Raw genomic sequence first — 26,086 nt, forward strand, 5'->3', positions numbered from 1 at the left:
GGCAGCAGCCTAGGACTCTTGCCATTTAGAGCTAGTGCTGAAAAAAAAAATGCAAGCTATTAATCAGAGGAACACCTTGCCTCTGAGACATTAAAAAGAGAAGAGATGTACCTCAAAAGGTACCAAGAACATACAGTCTACTTGTCAGCACAGACTTGGTTATTTAACTTTGTACCTGCTATTGAGGCAATTTAAGTTGGTTTCTCTTTTAAAAGGAAACTGTTCCAATACAAGTTATGGACCAAATTTTCAAACATTTGCTCTGAAGTTACACAGAAATCCACATGTTGAAGTTACACACTCACAATGCCATCTGTGCACAGAAGCATCTGTTTTCATAGGTCCATTTTTAGGGACACCGCTTAAATGCTGATGTCACTCAGATGAACCCAATCTTTATCGGACCTTATTTTCCTAATTCTGTCTAATCCCCATGTCCATTCTCACCCTCACCAGCTGTGACATTTATAATGTGTATTCTTTGCGTCCGGGCCTTGTATAACTAGCTGTTCTTTGAGGCACCTAGCATACTGTTCAATGCAATACAAATACAATATTTGAAATCTAGACCTTATATATTGAGACAGTGTCCTCTTTGTGGTACCTATATTTTAGATTAACACACTAAAAAAAACCAGAAATGAAATTTACTGTTCCTAACTAATCCTTGTTTTGTTTTTCACTTCACTCAGCATGGCCAGTGAACCTTTGATTTTTATGTACCGGCCCAATGCTAGTTTGTTTGGTTTTCCAGCACTGCAGGAGAATTATTACATTTTTGAAAGCTCCTTTCAAAGACATTTTGAAAACATTTTTATTAGTAGTAAGTTTTATAAACCACTCCTCCATTCCTTTTAGACAAAAACCTAACTTTTTAGAGTATTCCTTTAATGATGATCTGCAGGGGGCAGCAGCATACTGCCAGATGACCGCACGTTATGGTGCTTTAGACACATCTGCTCATACAATCAATAGCAGAATGGACTCTCCAAACCAAGACTTAGTTGGCTGAAATATATTATCATCCCACTACAGTATAGCCCAGCTGCCCTTAAAAAATGAAGCTATGCAGTCCAGCTTCCAATACAAGTGATGCAGAAGCTGGTGGAACTGTATTATTACACATGCCTACAACTGTTTCCTCCAGTGCAAATATTAGACAGTCATTTCTTGTATTTCTGAAGTAGCATGTTATGTATTTCCATGGTGCAGGGAAGTGAAGGCTGCTGGTTGTGAAATCTTTCTCTCTCTCTCTCTCTCTCTCTCTCAACACACACACACACACTCAAGTTGCTTTGGTATCAGAGATCAGTGTACAATTCCTGATGACATTGAATCGGAGCTTGTCAAAGTCTTTGAAATTCAACTGGACCTTTCCACGAGGAGAGATTTTTCAGCAAGAAATAGCTTAGGCACTTTGGAATACAGGGAGAACACGGGTGTGCTGGGAGGACAGGCAATGCCTGTGTGTCTGAAGCTTATGCATCACAACTGGAATAAAAAGTGCTGGATTGTGGCAGTTCTACTCTGCCACAGGGAAAAGCTACACACCTTTACCTCAGGAGGACATGGCTCCCATAGTCAGCAGGTTTAAGCTACCCCCCCACACCCGTACCCCAGTACAATCCAACAGCAGTGGCACATTCAGTTAGTGTGTCACACACGCTCAGTTTTGCCTGCCACATGTATGCAGCTGTCTCCCTCTCTGCATAGGCAGTGCATTCCAGGTGATATTATGCCTTGTTCCTTTCCACACTGAAAAGTAACTGCCCCTCCCATGTACCTCTTCCAATCTCTGACCTTCCTCCCTTTTCTCATTGTAAGCTCCCAGGCTTTGACAGCAAAGTTCCTACAACTTGGGCACAACCCTGTGGTTCCTGCAGAGGGGTTCGGAGAACACCAAGGGGGTTTCCCCCATTTCATCACAGTAGAGGGGGTTGGCCTGGGTTCCTGCCACCACCATCTCCAGCAGCTTAACTACACAGTCCGAGAACCAGTCCTTCAGCCAGAAGTAGCCCTCCCGGAAGGAGATCCGGAGGCTGACTGGGCCTTCTGGCATCCGAACACTCACACTGAAGAGGCAGTTCCCCTGTGAGCTGTCCCGCACCAGATAGGTCCCTACCGGCTCCTGCTGTAGCTTGGCGTGTGCTTCACTCACAGATAAGGGACCCCAGTAGAAGCCACTGGCCTGCAGGATATTGAGCGATCGCTCCACTACCTCCCACTCACAGCTGCGGAAGGCTCGGTAATGAGTGGGTAACCTGGATGGAGCTGGAGGGTGGGGAGTGCTCTGATGCTGACTTTGTGGAACGGAAAGGTTCTTGTGTGCGTTCAGTAGATCATCCGGCCTCCCTCTGATCATCTCTCAAAGGGCCCATGGATCCCAGAAAGATGTTATCTTTAATACACTTTCTTCTTTGCATCCAGCCTGGAGAAGAGAATGAAAGTGAGGCAGGCAGATAGGAGTTTTAGTGTCTTTCTAATTGGATAAAGTTTCATACAAAGAAAACTGGGGAGCAAGGACATTAATGGGAGGAAAAGGTACAGAGAATTTATACAGCTGCAGAAATCAGTGATAAAAAAATTGTTCAGTAACTCATACTCTCTCCACCCTGGCTCTCACCTCAGCCAATGCAGGATTATTCCTTATAACAATCTGCTTACTCTAGTCTTAAATGACTCCAGCAAAGGGGCTTTCACCACATCCCTTGGCAGACTATCTTAATCTAATAAAGCACACTGCTGGGAATTTCCCAACACATTCCCACAAGTTAGAGAATAACCGTAGGTCTGAAGATGGGATCTTTCCTTGCCAGGAAATCATCTTGTTCATTATCATTTAATGGCTGATCAAAGGATTTCTCATATCTGCCTCCACTTTCTTCTTCGAGGACCAATATGGCTATGAAGAAACAGGAGCCGGGAAGGACTGATTCCCACCAATACCCACAAGCCCCTGTAATCAGTGATTGAATTATAGAATAGCCCTGCTCAATGCAACAGAAGAAGGTGAAGCTCTCTGCCCCAGTCCCCAACAATATGCCCTGTGTAGGCAGGAATTTAACCTACCTCCCATATTTGATGATCTGTTTAACCCTGAGCATGTGGGTCAGAATCACCATGAGTTAGATTTTAATCCCATTTATACGGTTAGGTACGGTTGGAGTCCAAGTAGTGATCCTCTCCCCAACCCCAGCCCCTTACCATTGAGAGTCTCCTGTATCACAGCCTCTGGGGTGTTTCTCCCCTGTGCTCCATGAATCCTGTTGAATAATTCCAGATCATATGCTTCCGCCCTAACAAGTTATATCCTGATAATCTATTTTTAATTGTCTGCTTGTTACCCCTTCTGCCACTGGAATAAGAATACTTCTCTTTCTCACTGTCATGGTCTCTTTCTGTTTCTGTGTTCCTACCAGGTTCCCTATATTTAACAGTGTTGATTCCTGCACCCGCCCGCTGCTGCAGACATCAATCCATCTAAGTCATTACAATTATAAAATATATATATATATATATACTGTGTGTGTGTGTGTTTGTATATATATATACACACACACATACACATATATAAACATAAAAACCACAGCCTGAGCCAGAGGCTTGTTCTATATGAGAAGTCTGAGCTGTTACATACCACTTCCCCAGGCATACGAGTCAGTAACTCACCGCCAAAACCTTGCCCTCAATCCTCTGACGTGCTCCATTAACCCAGTCACTCTCTCTTTTTCTGACAGAAAATGAGAGGGAGAAGGCAAGCATGCGAGCAGACTGAATTGCCCCCAAGCAGCCCATGAACTGGGGAAGAGACATGCTTCAGTTTCCTCTCACTTCACCTTGGGAAACTTCATAGCTTATCTCAGGCATACCACAGTACTACAGCAACAAAAACCAACGTCCATGTTCCTTCAGTCAAAAGACAGGGATTTTCCATTCCCTCAGACTGGTCAGGCAAGCCAAACCCCAACATAACCCCCGTGAAGCCTGCTACAGCAGTCACTGTTCTAAAGCTCAGCTAATCACATCACTCAATTTGCTGATTATTTTGAAGCCTCCTTTAATTTATTTAGTTTGGTACTTGTACCAGATTGACTGATATGTAGCCTGAAGTCCTCCAGCGGGGGGAAAAGGTATAACACAGGCAGCAGGAGCCAAGCTTGTTTCACATGGCCCTGCTAACAGGTCTTACCCCTTACCTAAGAGTGGGCTTTGGAGGAGGGTACAGGAGTTCAGTCTGCATCGTCCATTGTCCTTCTGCTGAATCTACCAACAAAGGACTACGGCCAGTTGTCATGGTGGTTTTGGGGATGTGGACACTGGCCCACTAAGGCCCCATCTTTGCTAGCCTTTTTCCCACTAATGTTTCTCACTGTGGTTAACAATGACACAGCACCACCACCCGTGGCAGTAACAAAGGGAACTTTTCTAGATATAGAACTGTGACTTTACCATCTGATCTCTCATTGGGAAACTTTTACAGTGGGAGAAAGATTCACTTTTTAGTCCTGAAAGCGTGTGAAATCCAGAATCTTTAACCCATCACTGGTACAGGACTGATTATCTATCCTGCACCTCAGCTGTGTGTCATTTTGGGAACGAAATTCCACTTTTATTGGTGGGGGAGAGGGAGGATAAGGAGAAGTCAGCCACTGGCAGGTTGATTTTTATTTATTTATTAAATAAAGTCAGCTGTTGGAAGCTGCTTCGGAGATTTGGAATGTCAATTGCGTTCCCTTTGGCCAAATCAAGACCTCCAAATAGCAGTTTAGCAAAGTCAGCTCAGCTACGACATGTGACCTCAAGGGTACAGGTTGTAAAGCAAAGAAAATTGCAGCTTCACGCATATAGATCTGATTTTTCTGCACCTTTGCATCCAAACTCCCCAAAATGCTTACTTCTTTCAATTTGCCATCCATCAGGATAAGCTTTTGGACATAAGGCCCAGGACTATCCATTTCCAAGAGTTCCAGCACAGCACTTCCTAACTTTTGCAAAGCCTCAAGTAAGAATAGCTTCTCACCTTGAAAAGTAAGAGACGTCAGTCAAACTGGTGAGCAAGTCCATCAGCGAAATACAGCGGGTCCCAAGTTTGCCCATCTTGATCTATATCAGTCCGGACTCATGCTCTGCAGTACATTTCAAATGGTGGGTGACGGAATGTACCCGTGTCCACACCTTACACACGACTGTAATCATCTTTGTACAAAGTATACCTTGTGAGATATCATTTAAAAACTCAATTTGCTGATAAATAACATCGTGGCAAAATGCACATAGCAGTGTTACATGTGAAGTTATAAACGTAAGCTGAGATCATTACTAAGACTATGACTACACTAGCACTTTTGTCAGTATAACTTATGTCACTCAGGGGTGTGAAACCCCCCCCCCACCCCTCTCAGCGACAGAAGTTGCACTGACAGAAGCGCCACTGCAGACAGCGCTATGTTGGTGGGAGACGCTCTCCTGACGACATAGCTACCGCCGCTTGTTGGGGGTGATTTAATTATGTCAACAGGAGAGCTCTCTTCCGTCAGCATAGAGCGGCTTGACAGGAGATCTTACAGCTGTGCTGCTGTAAGGTCTCTGGTGTAGACATAGCCTAAAAGTATGTTTTCCAGAGAAGTCTTGGGAATGGCCAAACCAGTTCCTCAGAGGCGAAGGACAAGCTGATGCCTCAGCCAGGTGTGAACAAGGCTGATGGACCATTACCTGGGAAGTGGCCATTCTTTGGCAGGAAAAAAGGGTGCAGGGGCAAAAATATCTACATCTTGGCAAAGAAACAGCATGGAGTTCCCTTCCACACAGACTGCCTGTCACCTTGCTCCCAGCTGGAAATGCTTCTCAAAGGGGGGACAGGATGTAAAAAGAAGGGGCAGATACCCCAATGGACCCACCTCCTCTCTCTGCCCAATCGATTCACTGTACCAGAAGGGACAAAGGAAGCAGCCATTCAACTGGAAAAGGGGTCCATACTTAAGTTTGGTCACTAAGACTACTGAAAGCATGTGGTGAGGAATCCTTGCTTTGAATTTAACAGAGTTTGTTAAGTTAGGCACCGGTGACATTTTATCTTTATTTTTCTTGCAACCATTTCTGACTTTTATGCCCCATTTCTTGTACTCACTTAAAATCTCTCTGTAGTTAATTAACTTGTTTTATTGTTTCATCTAATTCAGTGTGTTTGAATTGAAGTGTCTGGGAAACTCCATTTGGGGTGGCAAGCTGTGTGCATATTATTTCTATTAAAGGAATAACTGACTTTATATACCGGCAAAGAGTCCTGTGGCACCTTATAGACTAACAGATGTATTGGAGCATAAGCCTTCATGGGTGAATACCCACTTCATCGGATAAGCCTTCATGGGCGAATATGCACTTGGTCAGATAAGCCTTCGTGGGCGAATATGCACTTGGTCGGAAATCCGACGAAGTGGGTATTCACCCATGAAAGCTTATCCTCCAATATGTCTGTTAGTCCTGTGGCACCTTCTAGACTCTTTGCCGCTTTTACAGATCCAGACTAACATGGCTACCCCACGGATACTTGACTTTATATAATTTCTATTATCCAGGAGAAGGCTAGACAGTACAGGACATACATTTCTGGGAGAAACTCTAGAACCTGTGGTGGGTTGGGGTTACCCTGCATAACCAAGGCTGGCAAGAGCCCAGATGTGGTTGGCTGGTTGTGTCACATAGCTGGGAGTGACTTGCATGCTGGAGAGTGTTTGTGAGCAGTCCAAACTGGAGGCTACAGCAGCAAAGCATTGTAAAGGGCACCCCAAGTTAGAGGGCAGGGGTGACACAACTACTCATTAGTCTGGATTGTACCCAGGGTATGTCACTTGGCGACAGTCAAATGATATCTTGATTATCACTGCCTACAGTGCTCTGGCCTGACTAGCAACCCAGTGTACATGGTGAATACCTCCAAAATAGCTCTCAGTCGCCTCAGAGGCATCAGGAAGAGCTTTGAGATGGTCATTGTCTTTTGGAATTTAAATAGTGAAAACCGAAAGTGTCTTCAAACTAATTTTAAAAATTGTTCAGGATCTCAAAGATTATGCTTCCCACAACAAGCTCAAAGTGGTGACTGATACAGTGCCTAACGTGAGAAGCATCTTGTCTAAATTTGTTCTGTATGCCATTTGAACAGCCCTTATTCACTACTGAACCATCTGAATGCAGCCCCAATCGATTTTGATTTGAGCTCTTCTGCCTTGATTCCCACAACCTCTAGAGCTGTCTTTTATTCCTTCTGCTGGCCCAGTTACCAAGGCTGCTATGTCAGCAAAGAGAGCACATGTCCCAAAAATAAAATGTACAATGACTTGCTCAGCTACAGACCTGTTAGTAGATTCATCAACAGGCAGAAAAATAAACCTAGCTTTCTATACATATTTCTGAGGCACTTCCCTAAGACCTTGTCTACACTACGGAGTTTCATTGTTTCTATTTAACTGGACTGCTTTGCAATGTTTATAGTCCACGCCATGAAGTGCACCCATACAAAAGAGGTGTATTTAGCTGATTTGTAGTTCTGCTTCATGTCCGCACTAGTGCTACACAATCAGTGTAGCTGCAGTGCTTTCTGGGTATCTATTCTGGAGTTCCCAGAGCAGCTCCAGGCTGAACTCTGGGCAATTCTGAAAGGCCTCAATATATTTATGGGAGGAGGGGATCACACTCCCACAACCCACTGGGGAAATTCTCTGCTTCCCAGGAGGTATCCCAGAAGTCCCCTGGAGCACGGCAATCCATTACAAAGTATTTCATGCAATCTGAAGTCCAGTCAGAATGCTGAGCTTGCACTTTTGTATCAGCAGCAAAGGTTATAATTGGATCCCATAAAAGTGTATCATGAGTCATGCAAGATGGTGGCAGTGAGAGGGTGAGGAGCATTCCAATAGAGAGCCCAAGAGTGAAGCTGGAAGGGAGTCCAATCTGGAATGAGCCAAGTGAAGGGCTGTATACTTTAATGGTTACCACACGCTCCATCCACATTAATGCTAACCTTATTTAAGCTGTTACCACAATACTGTAGTATCTCCTTTGTCCACACCAGCACTAACACAACTGAGACCCAACCAAGGTTGATGGAGAGCGGATGGACACAAACAAACCTAGGCTGCATAGTACCCAGAGAGGTTTGCACGTAGCTAAAGGTGGTGTTACTGTTATGCTAACAGTGTTAACTGCCATTCATTTCTTTAAGACAGTTGCAAAGTCTTAGGCCTGCCCTTTCTCTGTCGTTCACTCTGTGGATATAAACATAGGTTGATTCAAGAATGAGGCCATTTATTTATTGTTTGTTGGTTAAGGCCATTATGATTGGCAAGTTACAGGGCATTTGAAAAACTCAAAACTGAAATTGCATCTACTAACTGTACAACTAGTGTTCAGCAAGGAAGCAAATGTATAGCTCTCCTTATATTGCAATCTAGTAACAGAAGCCACATGTAGAGAGAGTGACATTTCCTGCTTCCATGCATTGTATATCAGCAGCAGAACGATCATGTACAGGGAAGGAATCAATTCTACAGACCTTGCAAAAGGATTGCTCTTATCAGAAAGCTTTTCATTAAGCTGCTTGGCTCTAGCAGCTACAGCCGGGTTCATTACAACCCTGCAACTGCAAAATACCAGAGAGGCCATCGCTCTCCTAAAAGCCAAAACACGTTTTGCAAGAGCTGTAAGTAACCAGTTCCAGTTTAGTTACTACAAACCTGCTCTGGTTTAGTTGTCTAATTTAATTATCACTTGCCTTTCTGGCAAAAATAATTTCCTTTGGACTACTTAACTCTGGCCTACAGCTTGGAATTATTTTTCTCCCTCTTAAAAAATCAAACTGTTTTGCAGCAGCCATATTGGCTGATGCTAAGTTTAGGAGACTTTAACAGCTGCTACTTAGCCTACTCGAGTCTGACTATAAAACTGAATTGTTGCTTGCCTTTCTGGCTAACAAGCCTGCCTTTTCTGGTAGTTGGCCAGCTGCAGTGTTGCCAAAATCGTGATTTTATCTTGTGATGCAAGAAGCTCCAACCTTCACACAAATTTCAGTGCTGCCTGGACGAAAACTGCTCTGACTGGCTGTCTTCCCCAGCTCCTGGGGAAGAGCAGCTGACAGAGCTGCGGCAGGAAGAAAATAGCTCTTCCCCTTCCACTTGGGAGCACAGGGAAGTTTTTGGTGGAGGATGGGGGGTGGGGGGAGGAGCAGCTGACACCCGTTCTTGCAGGAGTGGAGGGAGGAGGAGGAAGCAGAAACAACCCAGAAGCTCAGGGTGGCTTAGCTCCCCCTCTCTCCATTGAAAAAGTCAGCTTCTTCCTCCTCTTCCCATCTCTCTCTGCAACATCAGGCCTGGGAAGGTGGAGGGGGGAAGAATAAGCTCTGGAGCTGCCCCGTGCCCCAGTCCTGGGGAAGGTGAGAGGGGACTCCATTGTAGCTCCCCCCGAGGCCTGGTAGAGGGGGTGAAGAGCCACTGGAGATGCAGGAGAAGCAGAGGTGCACTGAGGGGTAAGGGGCAGATGTGGGACAGGGGTGGAGGATGGATAGATGTGGGGTGGGAGGGCATAGAATTAACTAACATTTTGGGGAGAAGTTGGCTCCCTCCTGGTACAGAGTTTCCAGTAGGTCTCTCATAGCAGGGCCCCAAACCACTTTATAAATCTGGAAGGGTTGCCAATTGTGTGTGTGTATGTGTCTGTCTGTCTGTCTGTCATAGTTCAACCACCACAGATCCGATCAGAACACTAACAAACAACACACTCAGACCAAGACATGTGCAGCAGTGCATTTTCCCTTGGTCTCACCCCTATCCCCAGTGCAGTACTTTTATGAATAACATCACTTACGTCCATTCACCTGCCCTCTGACTGCCAGACTCTCCTCAATCCCTTCTCCTTCTCTTTTCCCTGACGCAGCTCAATCCTCTTTACTCCAACCCCATGCAGGCACCGTCCCCATCTCACTGGGAGCTCAGTTGCTGCTGTGCCAGCTTGAGACCACAGAAATAACTTCTGGAGAAGTAACAGGCTGTCAGTGGTTTCAGCGTGGTGAGACGACTGGCCCACTGATCAGAAAAAGGATATTGAGTGAATGGTGCTGAGGGAGATCTAAGAGGTAACTAGTCATAACAGACAGTTTCAACTACCCAGGTACAAAACTGGTCAAGTGTTACAATGGGAAAGGTTTAGAGAAAATTTCTTGACATTTAAATAGTCGCTTCTTGGAACAGTTAGTCCTACAAGCACACAGGAAGAGAGGATATCCTTAACTTAGTCCTAAGTAACCCACAGGAGTGGATTGAAGAAGAAACAATAGTTAGGCCCCTAAGTAATAGGGATCACAATATAATTAAGTTCAATATCCTCAAAGGAGGGAACATATAAAAAAATTGCATTGACACACTAAACGTTAGAAAGGGGAATTCCTGTCCACCTGCTCTCTCCATGAAAAGGAAGCTGGAAAAAAAGCCCTGAAAGTCAAAGTCACCGTAGAGGTTACTTAAGCAACCAGGGTGGATTTGATTTAAATCAAATTGATATAAATCATGATTTAAATCACTAGTCAGGAAGACTCAATTTAATCATGGTTTTCTACATAAAACCATTCTTGTTGGTTGTTATAACCTTAATACATATTCTTCACAACTCAGAGATAGATGTAGGTTTCATTTTTATAAGGTACACACTATACATTTTTAAACAGTGATTTATTTTGAAAACTTTTCAGATTAGTTTTATAGCTATATCAGAAAATGAATGATTGTTTGGTTATTTCATTTACCAAAGGTAATTGAAGCAGATATTTATGAAGTCATTGGGAGGTAAACTATCTCCAATTCAACAGGTTATTCATTAATATTTGGAGGGGTTTCTTGCCTTGCTGTATTAGGAAGAGATCACCACCAGACAGACATTTAAATTGTTTTATTTAACTAAAACAACAAAGTTAAGTATTCTGGATTTTTTTTCTTCAACAGCAAACATATAATATTTTAACAAAACAAGCATATGTCCCTCGCTTCTCACATTTATCTCCAGACTTCTTCTCCTTATCCAGAGCTATTCTGCCCCCAACAATCTTCTATTCATTGAACTTTTTGAAATTTGCACTTTTAGAGAGAGGTAAAGGATTGACTCTGTGTACACAAATTTGCAGAGGGACAATAGAGTTGAGGTCTGTTATTTCTCACCTCTATATATTATTTATTTATTTAAAATATTTTTGCTGTTAACAAGCATGTTACCTCTGGAGACACAAATCCACAGTTTGAGTACTGCAAAACTAAGCATCTCTGATGGTATACTTCTAGACTGAACACTGAGTCCCATTGGGTAGATAGAAAGATTAACCTAAATAATCTATACAGAAGCCTGTGGAACCCCATAAAATTGGGTCCCTAATTCATGAATTATTGGAACTCATTTACAAAACTTTTCTCAAACATTACATGACTATATTGTCTCATACTATAGAATTAGAATTTATAATCCCTATTCCATGATGAGATAGTTTTAATTAAGATACATTATAGCGCAAAGATATCTTTAGATGGGTTTTTTCCTCAAAAAGCATTTTGTCAAAAAAATCCAATTTAAATAAAAAAAATTGATTTTTATCTACCCTGTAAGCAACCCTAATACAGTCACAAAAGTATACAACCCCCTAAACAAACAAGGAAGCAAGAAGGGAACCAAAATGGCTAAAAGGCAAGGTTCAAGAGGCCATTCAAGCCAAACAGGTATTATTTGTATTGTGGTAGCACCAAAGAGCCCCCGTCACTGATCAGGACCCCACAATGCTAGGCAATGTACTAAACATGCAACAAAAAGATGGCTCCAACCCAAGTGTGCTCACAATCTAAGTAATCGTTAAGATGGCATCTAACCCTAGTGAAGCCAATAAACTACAGAAGGCAATATGTACACTGAGGTTAGGGTAGCTATGATGAGATTGGGTCAGCAAATAGCAAAGAGATATATAAAAACAAAAGTGTTTTCTGTAGATCAGAAGCAGGAAACTTGTGAGAAAATAATCAGGTCTACTAGACTACTAGTAAGTAAAAGGCACAATTAAGGAGAATAAGGACATTGCTGAAAAGCTAAATGCATCAGTCTTCATTATCAAGGATGTAAAAGAGATACCTCCCCCAGATCTATTCTTTTCCAGTTATTACGGTTAGGCACTATCAGACATTAAAGTATCAAGAGAGGAGATGCTGAGACAAACTGATTAAAAAAAAAACAAGTCATGAGGACCAGATGATCTACACCCAAGGATTCTGAAGGAACTAGTGGAGGAACCAGCTGCAAACAAAAACAGGCAATCTCATTAAAATCAGCTACTCTATCAAAGGATCGGAAGATAGCAAATATTATCTTTTTTAAAAGGCACTACTACAGAAGAGTAAGCCTCATTTCAGTACCAGATAAATTTATTGAGAAATCTATTGCAATTCTATGTCAACAAGATAGTGGATAAAGGAGAACCAGTTGACATAATTTATTTTAACTTTTAAAAAGTTTTGGTTAAAGTCCCTCACCAGAGGCTACTAGAGAAAATAAAGCAGTCATGGGGTGAGCGTTAAAGTATATCATCACCGATTACAGACAGGCAAAGACAGAAAACAAAGAGTAGGAATAAGTGGTCAATTTGCAATATGGGAAAAGGTTAACAGCAGTTAGCCTCATGCCACAAGGTTTCATACCGTTTAATATATTTATTAATTATCTGGAAAAGCAGGTGAACAGTGAGGTGGCAAACAGTGCAGATGACAACATTATTTAGGTTAGTTAAAACCACAGAAGAGAGGAACTTCAGAAGGAACAATCAAAGCTAGGTAAATTGGCGACACAAGGTCAGATTAAATTCAGTGTTGATAAATGCAAGGTAATGCACGTTTGTAGGAAAAATGTGAACTACTCATACAACTTACAGGATTCTAAATTAATTGTACTAACTCAGGAAAGATCTGGACAACACTGTAGACCAGGGGTGGGCAAACTTTTTGGCCCGAGGGCCACATGTGGGTATGGAAATTGTATGGCGGGCCATGAATGCTCATGAAATTGTGGGTTGGGGTGCGGGAGGGGGTGAGGGCTCCAGCTGGGGGTGCAGGTTCTGAGGTGGGGCCAGAAATGAGGAGTTCAGGGTGTGGGAGGAGGCTCTGGGCTGGAGCAGGGCTGTTGGGGGTGGGAGTGGAAGGGCTCCGCCTGGGGATGCAGGTTCTGGGATGGGGCTGGGGGTGCAGGAGAGTGCTCTGGGCTGGGACCGAGGGGTTTGGAGGGCGGGAGGGGGAACAGGGCTGGGGCAGGGGGTTGGGGTGTGGGAGGGGGTCAGAGGTGCAGGCTCTGGCCGGGTGGCTCTGCATGCTGCCCTGTCTGAAGGCACCTCCCCTGCAGCTCCCATTGGCTGTGGTTCCCGGCCAGTGGGAGCTGCAGGGGTGGCGCTTGGGGCAGGGGCAGCATGTGGAGCCCCCTGGCTGCCCCTGCGCATAGGAGCCAGAGTGGGGACATGCCACTGCTTTCGGGAGCCCCGGCATATGTGGAGTGGGGCAAGCCCCTGACTCTGCTCCCTGGCGGGAGCTTGAGGGCCAGATTAAAACGTCTGAAGGGCCAGATGTGGCCCCCGGGCCGTAGTTTGCCCACCCCCACTGTAGGCAGCTCAATTAAAAAAGCATCTGCTTTATGTGCAGAGGCAGTCAGAAAAGCAAACCAAAGTGCTAGGATGCATAATAAATGGAATGGAAAATAAAAATGAGGATGTAATGACATTAAGAAAGTCAATAATGTGCCCTCACCTCTCACCTGGAATACTGTGTTCAATTCTGATCAAAAAGGATACAGAAGAGATAGAGGGGAGTTCAGAGACCGGGGATGAAAAGGCACAGAAAAACTTCCAGAAGAAGAGGGACAGAAAAGACTAGCACTGTTTAGAAGAGACAGGTGAGAAGGGGCATGAAGGAAATATCAAGACAATGAAGGTATAAAATCAATCAGGCAGTTCTTTGTATACGCTCTCATAATGCAACAAGAAGAGGACAGTCAATGAAGCTGAAAAGTGAACTTAAAACTGACAGGTTTCAGAGTAGCAGCCGTGTTAGTCTGTATCCGCAAAAAGAAAAGGAGGACTTGTGGCACCTTAGAGACTAACCAATTTATTTGAGCATAAGCTTTCGTGAGCATCCGATGAAGTGAGCTGTAGCTCACGAAAGCTTATGCTCAAATAAATTGGTTAGTCTCTAAGGTGCCACAAGTACTCCTGTTCTTTTTTTAAAACTGACAGAAGAACTGCTCTCCCCATGCATACTTTTTTTTTTGGCGCAGTCCCCAACATTCTCATTTCTTCATTGCTTGTCCTGCACAAACCCTATACCCATCAGTCTGGGAAGACTTCATAAAGCACACCTCACCATACCAATCCATCGGGCCAATTTTTGTGCCTTTTTTTTTGGTAACAAAAATTTTATTGGTCAGTTTATGCCCTGGTTTAATAGTATTTAGCTGTTTGGAAGTTTTAAAATCAAGTGATTTTAAAGTAGAGCAGACCAGAGGCTCCATAGTGAGTGATTTTTAAGTGTCACTTTTAAGCAACCATCACTTAAACATTCAAACTTCCGTAAGAATTCCAGTGTACTCTGATAATGATCACAAACATACTTTTCCTTTGCAAAGTTAAGGAAGTGAATACAGGGCTTATAAAAGGATCCCTATTTCAATCTCAATTACGGAGTTGCTACTGAATAGCTCTATATCAATAACTTAGACAACTTTTCTTCATACTATCGTAAAAAGAAAGTTATGTACCATTCTCCAGTGAATAAGTTGTTACAAACAAAAACACAATCAGACCTTTCCAACATTTTGAGGGGCAGCACTTACTTCAGTCCTGTTGTACATTACGTTCCACACAAATCTGGTGTCCCATCACTTACTTTCAAAAGTTGCTTACAACAAAAATAATCATGAAGCTGATGTTATTGAAAGTCATTTACATTAAAGGGATAAATCCCACAGTACTTTCAGTTTCTTGCATTCATATATTTGCGTCCTCCTCACTTTGGTTCCTGGTCACACATTGTCTCCTGTATGTGGGCCTTGGAAGGCTGAGAAATACGCACACCATTACTAGATTAGTGACTAAGTCCAAAACTGGAGCTAGAACACTGTTCCTTTAGGGCCAAAAACAGACCTCTACCATTTGAGAATAAGGGAAAATCTCTGTTACACTGATGAATAGGAGAACCATTACTGCTCTCTCCAAAAGTGTAAGAGCACACATATACACTATGGCCCCAGTCCTGCAACTGGCTCCTCAAGGGCAGATCCATGCACCCGTGTAGAACCCCACTGACTTCAGTGAGACTGCATGCTCATGGAAGCGTCCCGCCCTATGCCGTTCAAACGGCAAGAACAGGGGCCTACAACAATTACAATTAAATATAATTTGAGTAAATTTGCTTAATTATAATCTATTTTCTTCAACTATAGGTGGGACATAAGTTTTCAAAATGATTTAATTATGTGGAAAGTACGACAGAGTAGTAACAAGCTGTTTTTGAGCTAGAGAATCACAAAGTGTTGGACAAATCAAAATTTGAGATCAGGTTTGCAGAAAAGCCTTCAGAGTAAACCTGGTAATTTTTGATCTAACCCAATTTTGCTAACAAAAATTCTCAGGGAGGTAATACAAAGCTAACGGAACCTGGTTGCAACCTTAACCATGGAAAGTTGATCCTCTATATAGTACGTTACATATGTTTATGAGTATGAGAGAGCATAAGAGAACTGTTGGGGGGAGGGCAGGAAGGGGGAACACAGAAAATGAGCGTTACCGAAATACCTTGAGAGTAGTTCTTGGAAATGTGCAGTCTGCAAATTTGTATCAGACTTCATTTCCTGTGAAGTGCATACTGACTTTTTCATCTCTCCACCAAAGGAAAGGAAAATGAACACGCTTTAAAGGGGCAGCTGTGCACTCTCCAAAGACAACACAGCAAATGTTGCCATTAAATGAAATGCAAGCAAATTTTGCCATTAAATAACACACACAAAAATCGACACCTTTTGCTCATTTAAGCTAGTTTACAAGAACTGAACTATTATGATTCTGATACAGAACAACTGGATATAACCTAGGATTCAAAGTAGTTATTGATTATACCTTCTTAAAACTTTCTCTTCTGGAGACTTGGGTTCAAATCCTGTGTTTGGTCATGGCTGTAAATGAGTTTGAAAGGTCTCATCTTGGTCATTTTTGGACACTTATTCACAATACATAATAAACAAGGACCAGTTGTGCCAGACATCTTTGGTTTAAGAAAGGCCCCAAACTGAATTAATAGATGGATCTGATCAGAAATAAGGCAGAATCATAGAAATGTAGGGCTGCAAGGGAGCTTGAGAGATAATCTAGTCCAGCCACCACGCCAAGGTAGGGGCAAGTAAACCATCCGAGACCATCCCTGACAGCTGTTTGTCTAATCAGTGCTTAAATACCTCCAATGACAGGGATTCTGCATCCTCCCTTGGTTCCAGTTCTAACAATAAGGGTAGTTAAGCAAGTTTTTCCTAATATCGAACCTAAATCTCTTTTGTTGCAAATGAAGCAGATTACTTCTTATTCTACCTTTCATGGACATGAAGAACAATTGACCACCATCCTCGACAACACGCTGCAACCACGTTAAGGGCTGTTATCAGGTTCTCCTGGGGTCTCCTTTTCTCAAGGCCAAACATGCTGAATTTTTTTAATCTTTCCTCACAGGTCAGGAGGAAACCTTTCTCAACCTTTTATCATTTTTGTTGCTCTCCTCTAGACTCTTCCCAGTTTCTTAAAGGGTCATGACCGAAACTGGACACACACTCCACCTGTGACCTCTTTGGTGCTGAATAGAGCAGAACAATTACGACCCGTATCTTACATATGACACGCCTGTTAATACACCCCAGAATCATATTAGCCTTTTTTGCACCTCCATCACATTGTTGGATCGTGTTCAATTTGTGATCCACTATAACCCCCCAGGCCTTTGCAGCAGTAGTACCACCTATCCAGTTATTCCCCATTTTGTAGTTGTGTATTTTATTTTTTCTAAGTGTGGTACCTTCCACTTATAGTTACTGAATTTCATCTTGTTAATTTCAGACCAATTCTCTAATTCAGCGGTTCTCAAACTATGGGTCGGGACCCTGTTTTAATGGGGTCACCAAGGCTGGCTTAGTCTTGCTGGGGTCTGGGACTGAAGCCTGAGCTCCACCGCGTGAGGCCAAAGCTGAAGCCCAAGGGCTTCAGCCCTGGGCAGCAAGACTCAGGTTACAGGCCTCCCACCCGGGGCTGAAGCCCTTGGGATTTGGTTTTGGCCCCACCTGCCTGCGGCAGAGGGGCATGGGTGGGCTCAGGCTTCAGTCCTCCCTCCTGGAGTCATGTAGTAATTTTTGTTGTCAGAAGGGGCTCGCTGTGCAATGAAGTTTGAGAACCTCTGCTCTAATTTGTCAAGGCATTTTGAATTCTAATCTGTCCTCCAAAGTGCTTGGTGTCATCTGCAAATTTTATAAGCATACTTTCCATTCCATTATCCAAGTAATTAATGAAAACATTGAAAAGTACCAGACCCAAGGTTGACCCCCGTGGGACCACACTAGATATGCCCTCCCAGTTCAACAGGAACCACTGATAAATACTATTTGAGTATGGTCTTTCAACCATTTGTGTACCCACCTTATAGTACTTCATCTAGACCAAATTCTCATGAGCAAACCAGGGCAATATCATGTGGGACTGTGTCAAAAGCCTTACTAAAATCAAGATACATTATGTCTACGGCTTCCTCCCTATCCACTAGGCCAGTAACCCCATCAAAGGAGAAAATGAGGTTGGTTTGGCGTGATTTGTTCTTGACTATTGGCTATTATTTATCGCCCTACTCTCTTCTAAGGCTCAGGTTTTTTAAGACATTTAGGCACTGCAACGCCTATCTGATTTAAGAGCCTAAATATCATTTCAAAAGGGACTTAGGCACTTAGGGGGGCTTAAATCTCATTGACCTTTGAAATCCTTTTTGAAAATGAGATTTAGGCTCCTAAATCAGTTAGGCATTGCAATGCTGAGCACAACAATGCCTAAATACCTTTAAAAATCTGGGCCTAGGTGTTTACAAGTTGATTGGTTAATAATTTGTTCCAGTATATTTCCAGGTATCCAAGTTAGGCTGACTGGTCTATAATTCCCTGGGTCCTCTTAGTTCTCTGTTTTAAAGAACAGTACTATGTTTGCCTTTCTCCATCCTCTGGGACCTCCCTGGTCCTCCATGACTTCTCAAAGATAATTGCTAATGGTTCCGAGATTGCTTCAGCAAGGTCATACCCTAGCATGAATTTCATCAGGCCCTGCTGACTTGAATACATCTAACTTATCTAAATATTCTTTAACCTGTTCTTTTCCTATTCTGACTTGTGTTCCTTCCCCCTGGCTAATATTAATTGGGCTAAGCATCTGGTCACAATTAACCTTTTTAGTGAAAACTGAAGCAAAATAAGCATTAAAAACCTCAGTCTTCTTGATGTCATGAGTTATTAGCTCTTCTTCCCTGCTAACTAGTCAACTTAGGGCAGGTCTATACTACAAACTTGCATCGACGCAGCTGCTGTAGCACTCCTGGTGAAGACACTTTAAGCCGACGGGAGAGAGCTCTCCCACTGGATTAATAAATCCACCTCCGTGAAAGGCGGTAGCTTCCCCCACTGACACAGTGCTGTCTACATGGCGGGGGCTGGGTTAAGGTCGGTATAACTATTGCTCAGGGGTGTGTATTTTTCATATCCCTGAGCGACATAGTTATACTGAAGTGTATAGTGTAGACCTGGCCTTACCCTTTCCTTTGTCTTTCTTTCACTCCTAATGTATTTGTAGAACCTCTTCTGAATGTCCTTTATGTACCTTGCTAGGTAAAACTCGTTTTGTTCCTTAGGTCTGGTCTACACTACAGAGTTAGGTTGACATAGGTTGCCTTGCATCAACCTAGCTGTGGATATGCTTTCACATAAATTTCGACATAATCACTTATCTACACTGATTTAGTAACACCATCTTCCCATGTGGCGTAGAGTCATAGTAGATGTAATTAGGTCGATGCAGTGTCAGTGTAGACACTGCGTTGCTTACATTGACTCTTACTGGCTTTCAGGAGCCATCCCACAATGCCCCACACTGACAATACAATCGACACAAGCACGCCTGGTGAGGACAAAGACCGCTGACACAAGAAGCCAAACATGCACACACACACGCGATTTAATAACTGTGGTGGGTGTATGCTGATGTAAGTTAGGTTGACATAATTTAGTAGTGTAGACATGGCCTTAGTCTTTCCGATTTTGTCTCAACATGTTTTTGCTATTCTTTTGTACTCATCCGTAGCAATCTGTCCGTGTTTCTACTTTTTGTAGGATACATTTTTGATTTCCAGGCAATTAAAAAGTTCCTGATGGAGCCATATTGGCTTCTTACTATTCTTCCTGCCTTTCCTTTTCATTGCGATAATTTGCTGTAGTGCCTTTAATATTGCCTCCTTGAGACACTGCCAATTCTCCTTTACTCCTTAGTAGTAGTAGCAATAGCAGGGATGCTGCAGGTCAGCAGTGATGTACACGTGCAGAGTGGTAGTAGGAACCAATAATCTAGCTTTAGCGTATGTCTTTAGTCACATGCATTCATATATCAAATTAATATATAATTTCAGCATGGTCTTGTAAGTAAATATTCATTTATAAAAATACTTCTTATACAGCAGAAGTGTCGAACATCTGATATTTAGGTGGCCCGCATGGCATATTCAGATTCCACACAATCTAAGCTTTCATTTAAAAAAATACATTTCCAGCCCTCATGGTTTACAAACACTAACCAAGTGTAACTTATGCAATGCTGTTTGTTAAGTCTGCAGAGCTCCGGAAATAATGGTTGATAAAATGTGACCTCCTTAATTAATCCAACTAAGGTGATGATCTTGAAGTCTAATGATTACATTTAATATCTGCAATATCTATTTTATTGCTTACCAAGATGAGATGGGAATGGGTGAGAGAAAAGCCAGGATAGGGAATGTCTGGTAGTGGGGGGAACTGGGAGTTACTAGTGGGAAAGAAATGCAGATAGAAGAAAGGCAGACACACACACAGAAAGAAAAATGGAAATGGAGAGAAACATAGGGCAGAAATAGTGGCATAAAGGTGCGAATATTTTCTGTGAGTAATATTGCAGCCACATTCAGTATCAATGAGATAACTAACATTTCAGTTACAAGCTATATTCTACCTTAGATCTTTGTGCAAATATCCCATTGACACCTACAAGAAATTCACAGTGGATAAAGGATGGTACATACTCCTACATGTAGGCTCCAATCCATAATTTAGAAATAGAATTTGGCCCTCTCCAAAAATGGGTTTGACAACTTTGTTAAAGAAGCAGAGATATGTACATTTGGAGGCTTTCATGAGATCAACTTTTTTTTTTGGTGGGGAGAGGGGCGCGGTTGTTCTTTCATGTCTGCTTTTCAAGATACAAAGGTTCAATAGTTGTGACATAGGCTCCTGTGCCTTGGGAGAAGGCTGCAGTTTATATATTGCTTTTAGTACAGCCTTAAATTACTCCCGGGGGAATTCTGCACTACTGCATGTGCACAGAATTCACGTCCCCCACAGATTTCATTGCTTCCCAGTAGAAAAATGACTTTCTGACAGGGAAGCTGCAAGAGCACTCACAATCTACTCCCTAGAAGCATAGGTACATCATTTCAGGCATCTGGAGCAGCCGGTGGAGAGGTAAATCACCATGGGGTTGGGGACAACCCAGCCAGTAGCTCCTACCCTGAGCTGGTCTCAGCTGCTAGTCCCAGCTGGGCTGGAGGCAGGAGAGGATGGGACTTCCTCTTCCCCTGCAAGGAATGGCTGGGGCTTTGTCAGAACCACCCCCAGAAACCTCCCCCAGGAAGTTCAGCATCCTCCTGTGCTTCCTGCCCCCATCGCTCCTCAGCTGTGGGGTGAGGGGTCACTGTACGGGGAGCTGCTCCCTCATCCACCCAACCCCCGTGCATCCAGACCTCCCATACTCAGACACCCCCGCCAAGCCTCATCCCGTACACCCAGAAACCGCGTAACCCTCCACACCCAAACCCCACCCCACTGAACTTCAACCCCTGTATCTGGAGCCCCCCTGCACTCAGCCCCCTACCCCTGCACCCAGACCACCCCCCACTGAGCTCCCTGCACTCAGACCCCCACTCTGATGCCCCACCCCTTGTATCACCCTGAATCCCCACATCCAGATCCCCACAACACTGACCCCCAATTAGCTGCATCCAGACCCCAACCCCATCAAGCCCCACTCCCCCAGCACCCAATCCCCCCCACTGACACCCCCATACCTAGACCCCTCAGCCGAGCCCCAACCACCTTCACCTGGAAGCCTCTGCAGAATCCCATTGCCCCTGCACCTGGAACCCTCACAACAAGCCTCTGTGCATCCAGATCCGCTCAAACCTACACCCCACACCGAGCTGCCTGCACTGAGATTCTCCCACACAAAATCCTCTCACCCCCCACACTTGGATCCTGCCTGGTTGAGCCTGCCTGCCCCACACCTGGTGCACCTGCCTCTGAGGGGCAGGGCCCCAGGGTGTTTCTGGGGCAGGTCCAGGCCTCGTGCTGTGTCAGGGTCGGGTGCAGCCTCACTCCTGAGTCTGTGTCCGGGGCTTGGGGGGGGACTCAGGGTGATCTCCCACCTTCGTGCAGCCAGTGGCCTATGCTCCCCACTCCCATGCTGGAGGCTCTGCATTTATTTATTGACAAATAAAACTTGCAAATTTTAAAATATTGGTGTGCAGAATTTTTAGGCACAGAATTTTTAATATTTTGGTGCAGAATGCCCTCAGGAGTATTAAATGAAAGACTTGCATACATAATCAACAATATTTAAGGTCAGTTATGGATGAGCCAGGTTATTTAATCATATCATTAGCACAGTGATGAGCAGCATAAAAATGAATCAGCACCTATTGATCTGGAGAAGACCAAAACCATACTTAAAAATCATTCCTGAAGCCAAATATCCCATTGATGAAGACAACAAAAACAGAAATGCTTATAAACACAGTTTGGCTTCATCCACAATGGCTAGCCAAATCTTATTAGAACTTAGTTCAACCCAGACCAAGTTTATACTTTAATGTTTGCCCCACAAAACATTTAACACACATGCTTAAGTTTAAACATACGTATAGTCACTTTGACCTCAAAAAGATTGAACATGCTTAAAGCATGCATGCTAAGTGTTTGCAGGATCCAGGCTATAGCCATGATTGTTTTGGTAATGTAGACAGGACTGTGTCCTCTCTTCTGACGGACTGGCATTAGAGGGGAAGTGTCAGAAAACTGTAGTTATATTTGATCCCACCTCATCTCAGGAGCTAAACAGGGTTGGACATGGCCAATATGTGATTGGATTTCACTTTAAATTCTCCAGAGTGCTGCAAGGAGTGAAGCTGGCAATGGAATAAATTACGCTGTTCCCTTTAAATTGGTAATGAACTAATAATCCCAGAATGGTAGTGGGCTGAATTGGCAACCATAAAAATTCAAAAATCACAAGTCAAACACCCTCCAAAAATCATGAGACTGGCTTTTAAATCATAAATTTTTATTTATATAAAATAATAAATGTTGGATTCTTTTCATTTGCCTTCAGGGTGCATCCAGGTCCTGTTTTCAAGCTTTTCTTTGAACCGGGGCTTATTTATTTATTTTTAGATGAAAACTGAGATTCTCAAGTCTGAGTTCTTAGAAGCATTTGATTAAGTAAAAAATAAATATAGTGAAATTCACAATAAAAGTGCAAGGAGGGTAACAACAGAGTAAGGAACCTGGTATTGCTTACAAGTGCCATTTTTCATATAAACAATAGAAACAAGATGTTGGTCATGACACCTTTTTGCAAGAGTAGGGATATCAGCAGCCCTGGTGTTCTAAGCAAATTCCAATTTAAAATTACAATCTGCCTTTATATAGGAAGAATTTCCAGTTGGCAAATTATTCAAGTACTACAACATTGTGTACTGTTATATTACATTTACAATTCCAGAGGTGAATGCACCTCCGTGCCAACGAAAATGAGCCTGCTATTTAAAGTCTGTAAAGTGGGTAAAATATTTTATATTCTTTGGGTGAAAGAAGCCAATTCTCATTATTTTATTTGTGAGTCTTCTGATATTTGATATTTTTCTTACAGCCACAGCTCCTGCATTTGAGTGATTACCTCAGTTTTCTTTTTTCTTAATTAAATTTCTAGCCCTTGTGGTTCTGGAGGAAAGCTCGAAAATGTGACCTGAGCGACACCAAAAGACTCAAAAAGCACAAAGCAAAAATGAAGAACCCAAGATTTACAATTATCTCAGTATTTTTAGAGGTCTGACTCATGATTTTTTGAATGCTTGGTGTTGGCAATGCTATTATAACAATTGTTCAGGTCCTCTACCAAACCCACACCAAAGAACACATATTAATTGAAGCATTTTCTAATTTTCAAATCTGGTTCCAATCCACAGATTCACACCAATTTTAAATATCTTTAGTTTAGAATAAAATCAACCACTACTTTTCTGAAAAACAAAAATAAACCAAACCAAAATCATTAGCCCCCTACAGCAGCAGCAACGGTAGCAGCTCCTAGCACCTACCACCTGTGTTCTAGCCATGTGGCGACAAACAAGAGGACTCTCTAAGCAAACTAGCAAAACTGACAGCTAGAATTTGGGACAGAGCAAGTGGTGACATAAGATGATAACACAGCTTTTAAGAGGCTGCCTTTATCTTCCCCTTTCTTAATTTTTTAAAAGAAAATTCAGTGCTGGTTAAAGATGACATTGATTTTTTGTGTCTCCACCAGCGCTGGTACCTTCAGACCAAGGCTGCAGCATCAGGATGGTTGTTGACTGGCTGTAGCTGGCATTGGCCGTGCCTGTGCTAACTTGCTCTCCAGGGCTGTCCATCTAGCAACTAGCGCTAAATTCCGTTTCAGCAGAGAAGCTGGGGGGAAGCCCACTGCGTGGCATCCATCTTTTGCCAGGTTGGCGACCTCAGTGACTCAAGCCTGTTTGAGTCGGGAAGGGATAACAACAGAGAGCACATCTTTCTCTGGAGAGGGCGGGAGGGGGTGGCCGGGGGAACCCTTCCACTTTCCAGGTTGCCACAGTCCAGATGGACTCATAGGAGCGAACCTCTGATGACTAGCCCCGGATGCTGATCCTGCCGCGCAGGCTAGGACCTGCCAGCGATCTACGCCCTTTGTGGCTAGCTGCTTCGGACACCGTCCGCTGCAGCGTGGGGCTCTGCTCCCAGATGGATTTGCAGGCTGGAGAAGGAGTTTTCTTTGGGGGATCAGGGCAGGAAGCAGCTGCTAACTGGGTTTAACTTTAGGACAATCGGTGCAACTTTCCAGGCGGAGAAGCAGCACTAGACCCTGGAGTTCAGCCAAGAGTTTGTCTCTCCACCCCAAGTTGCCGGGTTTCATCCACAATCTCCCACTAACTCAATGAAGCCCCCTTCCCACTCCTCCCCTTCTCGAAGAGAAACCCCCTTCCAGCCACTTGAAAGTAACAAAGGAGGCTTTGCGTTACTTACTGGAGGCGGGGGCCAGCCCGTGCACTTGGGCCAGGGATGCACGCCAAATCCTCCTGCTGGCTCGCCCGTGCCGGGGGCCGGGAGGAGGGATGGGAGCTAGGGCACTTCGGGTTTGCAAGCAAGGGAAGAAGATGCTCTCTCCGGGACAAGAGGCGGGGGGAGGGGTCCGGCCCTCTCTCCCGCCCCCGTTTCCTAAGTCGGTCCCAGAGAGTTGCCCAGGTGCAAAAGTGCGGCTGGAAACCCGCCAAGGAGCATTTAGGAGCCGAGTCCCCTAGCAAAGCTGCTCTGAGCGCAGAGGAGAGAGAGCGAGGAACGCGGGGCTGAGTCACGGGAAGGCGGCGGCAGCTGCTTGGCGCGTCCCGCCTGTGGAGGGGTGTGCGCTGGGGGGCAGAGCGAGACGCCAGTCCCAACAGCTGCAGCAGCGTCCCTGGCCTGCCGGCTGGCGCGCGCCAACCTCCCCCGCACGCGCGCCTGCCTCGGGTACCGACGGCGGGCTCGCGCGCCTGGCTGCGCGCCACTCGCAGCCCTTCGCTTTCGTTGGTTCCAAGGAGGCCGCGCGCACTAAGGGACCGCCGGCAAGTGCCAGCCCCGCTCACAAACGAAAAAGCCCCCCTGCGCTGGGGAGAGGGAGCCCCTTCCCGCTCTGCTGCCCGCCCGCGCCGAGCAGCTCGGCCGCAGCCGGGGAAAGGCGGGAGCGAGGGGGAGGCTGCGGGGTGACTGACTCCGGCCCCTCCTGCTCAGTGGGGTGACCCAGGGCTTGCTGCACAGGCCAAGCCCTGGACAGACGCTGGCCCCGCTGCTCGGATCGCGGACAGTAATTCCCCCTCCAGAGACCCCTATGGGGGGGCCAAAATAATGCCACCTGCGGTGGCCAGGGGCCCAGCACCATCCAGCCGTCCTCCTTCCCACAGCTATACTACAGCGTTTAGGGGCTCCCTTGTGGCTGCAGGCAGTGGGGGCTTGGGAGCACACAGACAGAGGGGAATGGTGACCCCTGACCATCTCATGCTTGGTAGCCCGGCATCCTGATTCCAGGCCTGCTCTACGACACCCAAAACTTGGGCCGACCTACGACATTGCTCAGGGCTGTGGAAAATGTCACACCCTCTGCACCTCAGTTAGGTCGACCCAACCCCCATTGTAGATGCAGCCAGGTCGATGGAAGAATTATTCCGTCAGCCCTGCTACAGCCTGTGGAGGGGGTGGATTTAATACAGCGATGAAACAAATGCATCTGTCACTGTAGTAAGCATCTACACTGCGGCGCTACAGCTGTGTCACTATATTGCTTTTAGTGTAGACATACCCCAACTCCACAAAGGACACTCTCTGTCCTCTATCTCAACAGTGTCCATGCAAAGGATACTGTGGTGTGATACAGATGTATGATTTTGAATATAACACT

The 26,086-nt window shown here is 44.5% G+C and overlaps 1 protein-coding gene across 1 annotated transcript; it reads right to left on the bottom strand.

Annotated features, from left to right (window-relative positions):
- Positions 1 to 1,249: 1,249 nt before the first annotated feature.
- LOC141980481 (suppressor of cytokine signaling 1-like) lies at positions 1,250 to 24,818 on the bottom strand. Its single transcript, XM_074941736.1, has 2 exons — positions 24,682 to 24,818; positions 1,250 to 2,428 (listed from the first exon to the last, which is right to left on the bottom strand). The coding sequence occupies exon 2, from the start codon at positions 2,360 to 2,362 to the stop codon at positions 1,850 to 1,852; it is 513 nt and encodes a 170-aa protein (XP_074797837.1). The 5' UTR covers positions 2,363 to 2,428; positions 24,682 to 24,818; the 3' UTR covers positions 1,250 to 1,849.
- Positions 24,819 to 26,086: the final 1,268 nt, after the last annotated feature.

The sequence above is a fragment of the Natator depressus genome, chromosome 1 (genome assembly GCF_965152275.1).
Source record: "Natator depressus isolate rNatDep1 chromosome 1, rNatDep2.hap1, whole genome shotgun sequence".
In the NCBI taxonomy this organism is placed as follows: Eukaryota; Metazoa; Chordata; order Testudines; family Cheloniidae; genus Natator; species Natator depressus.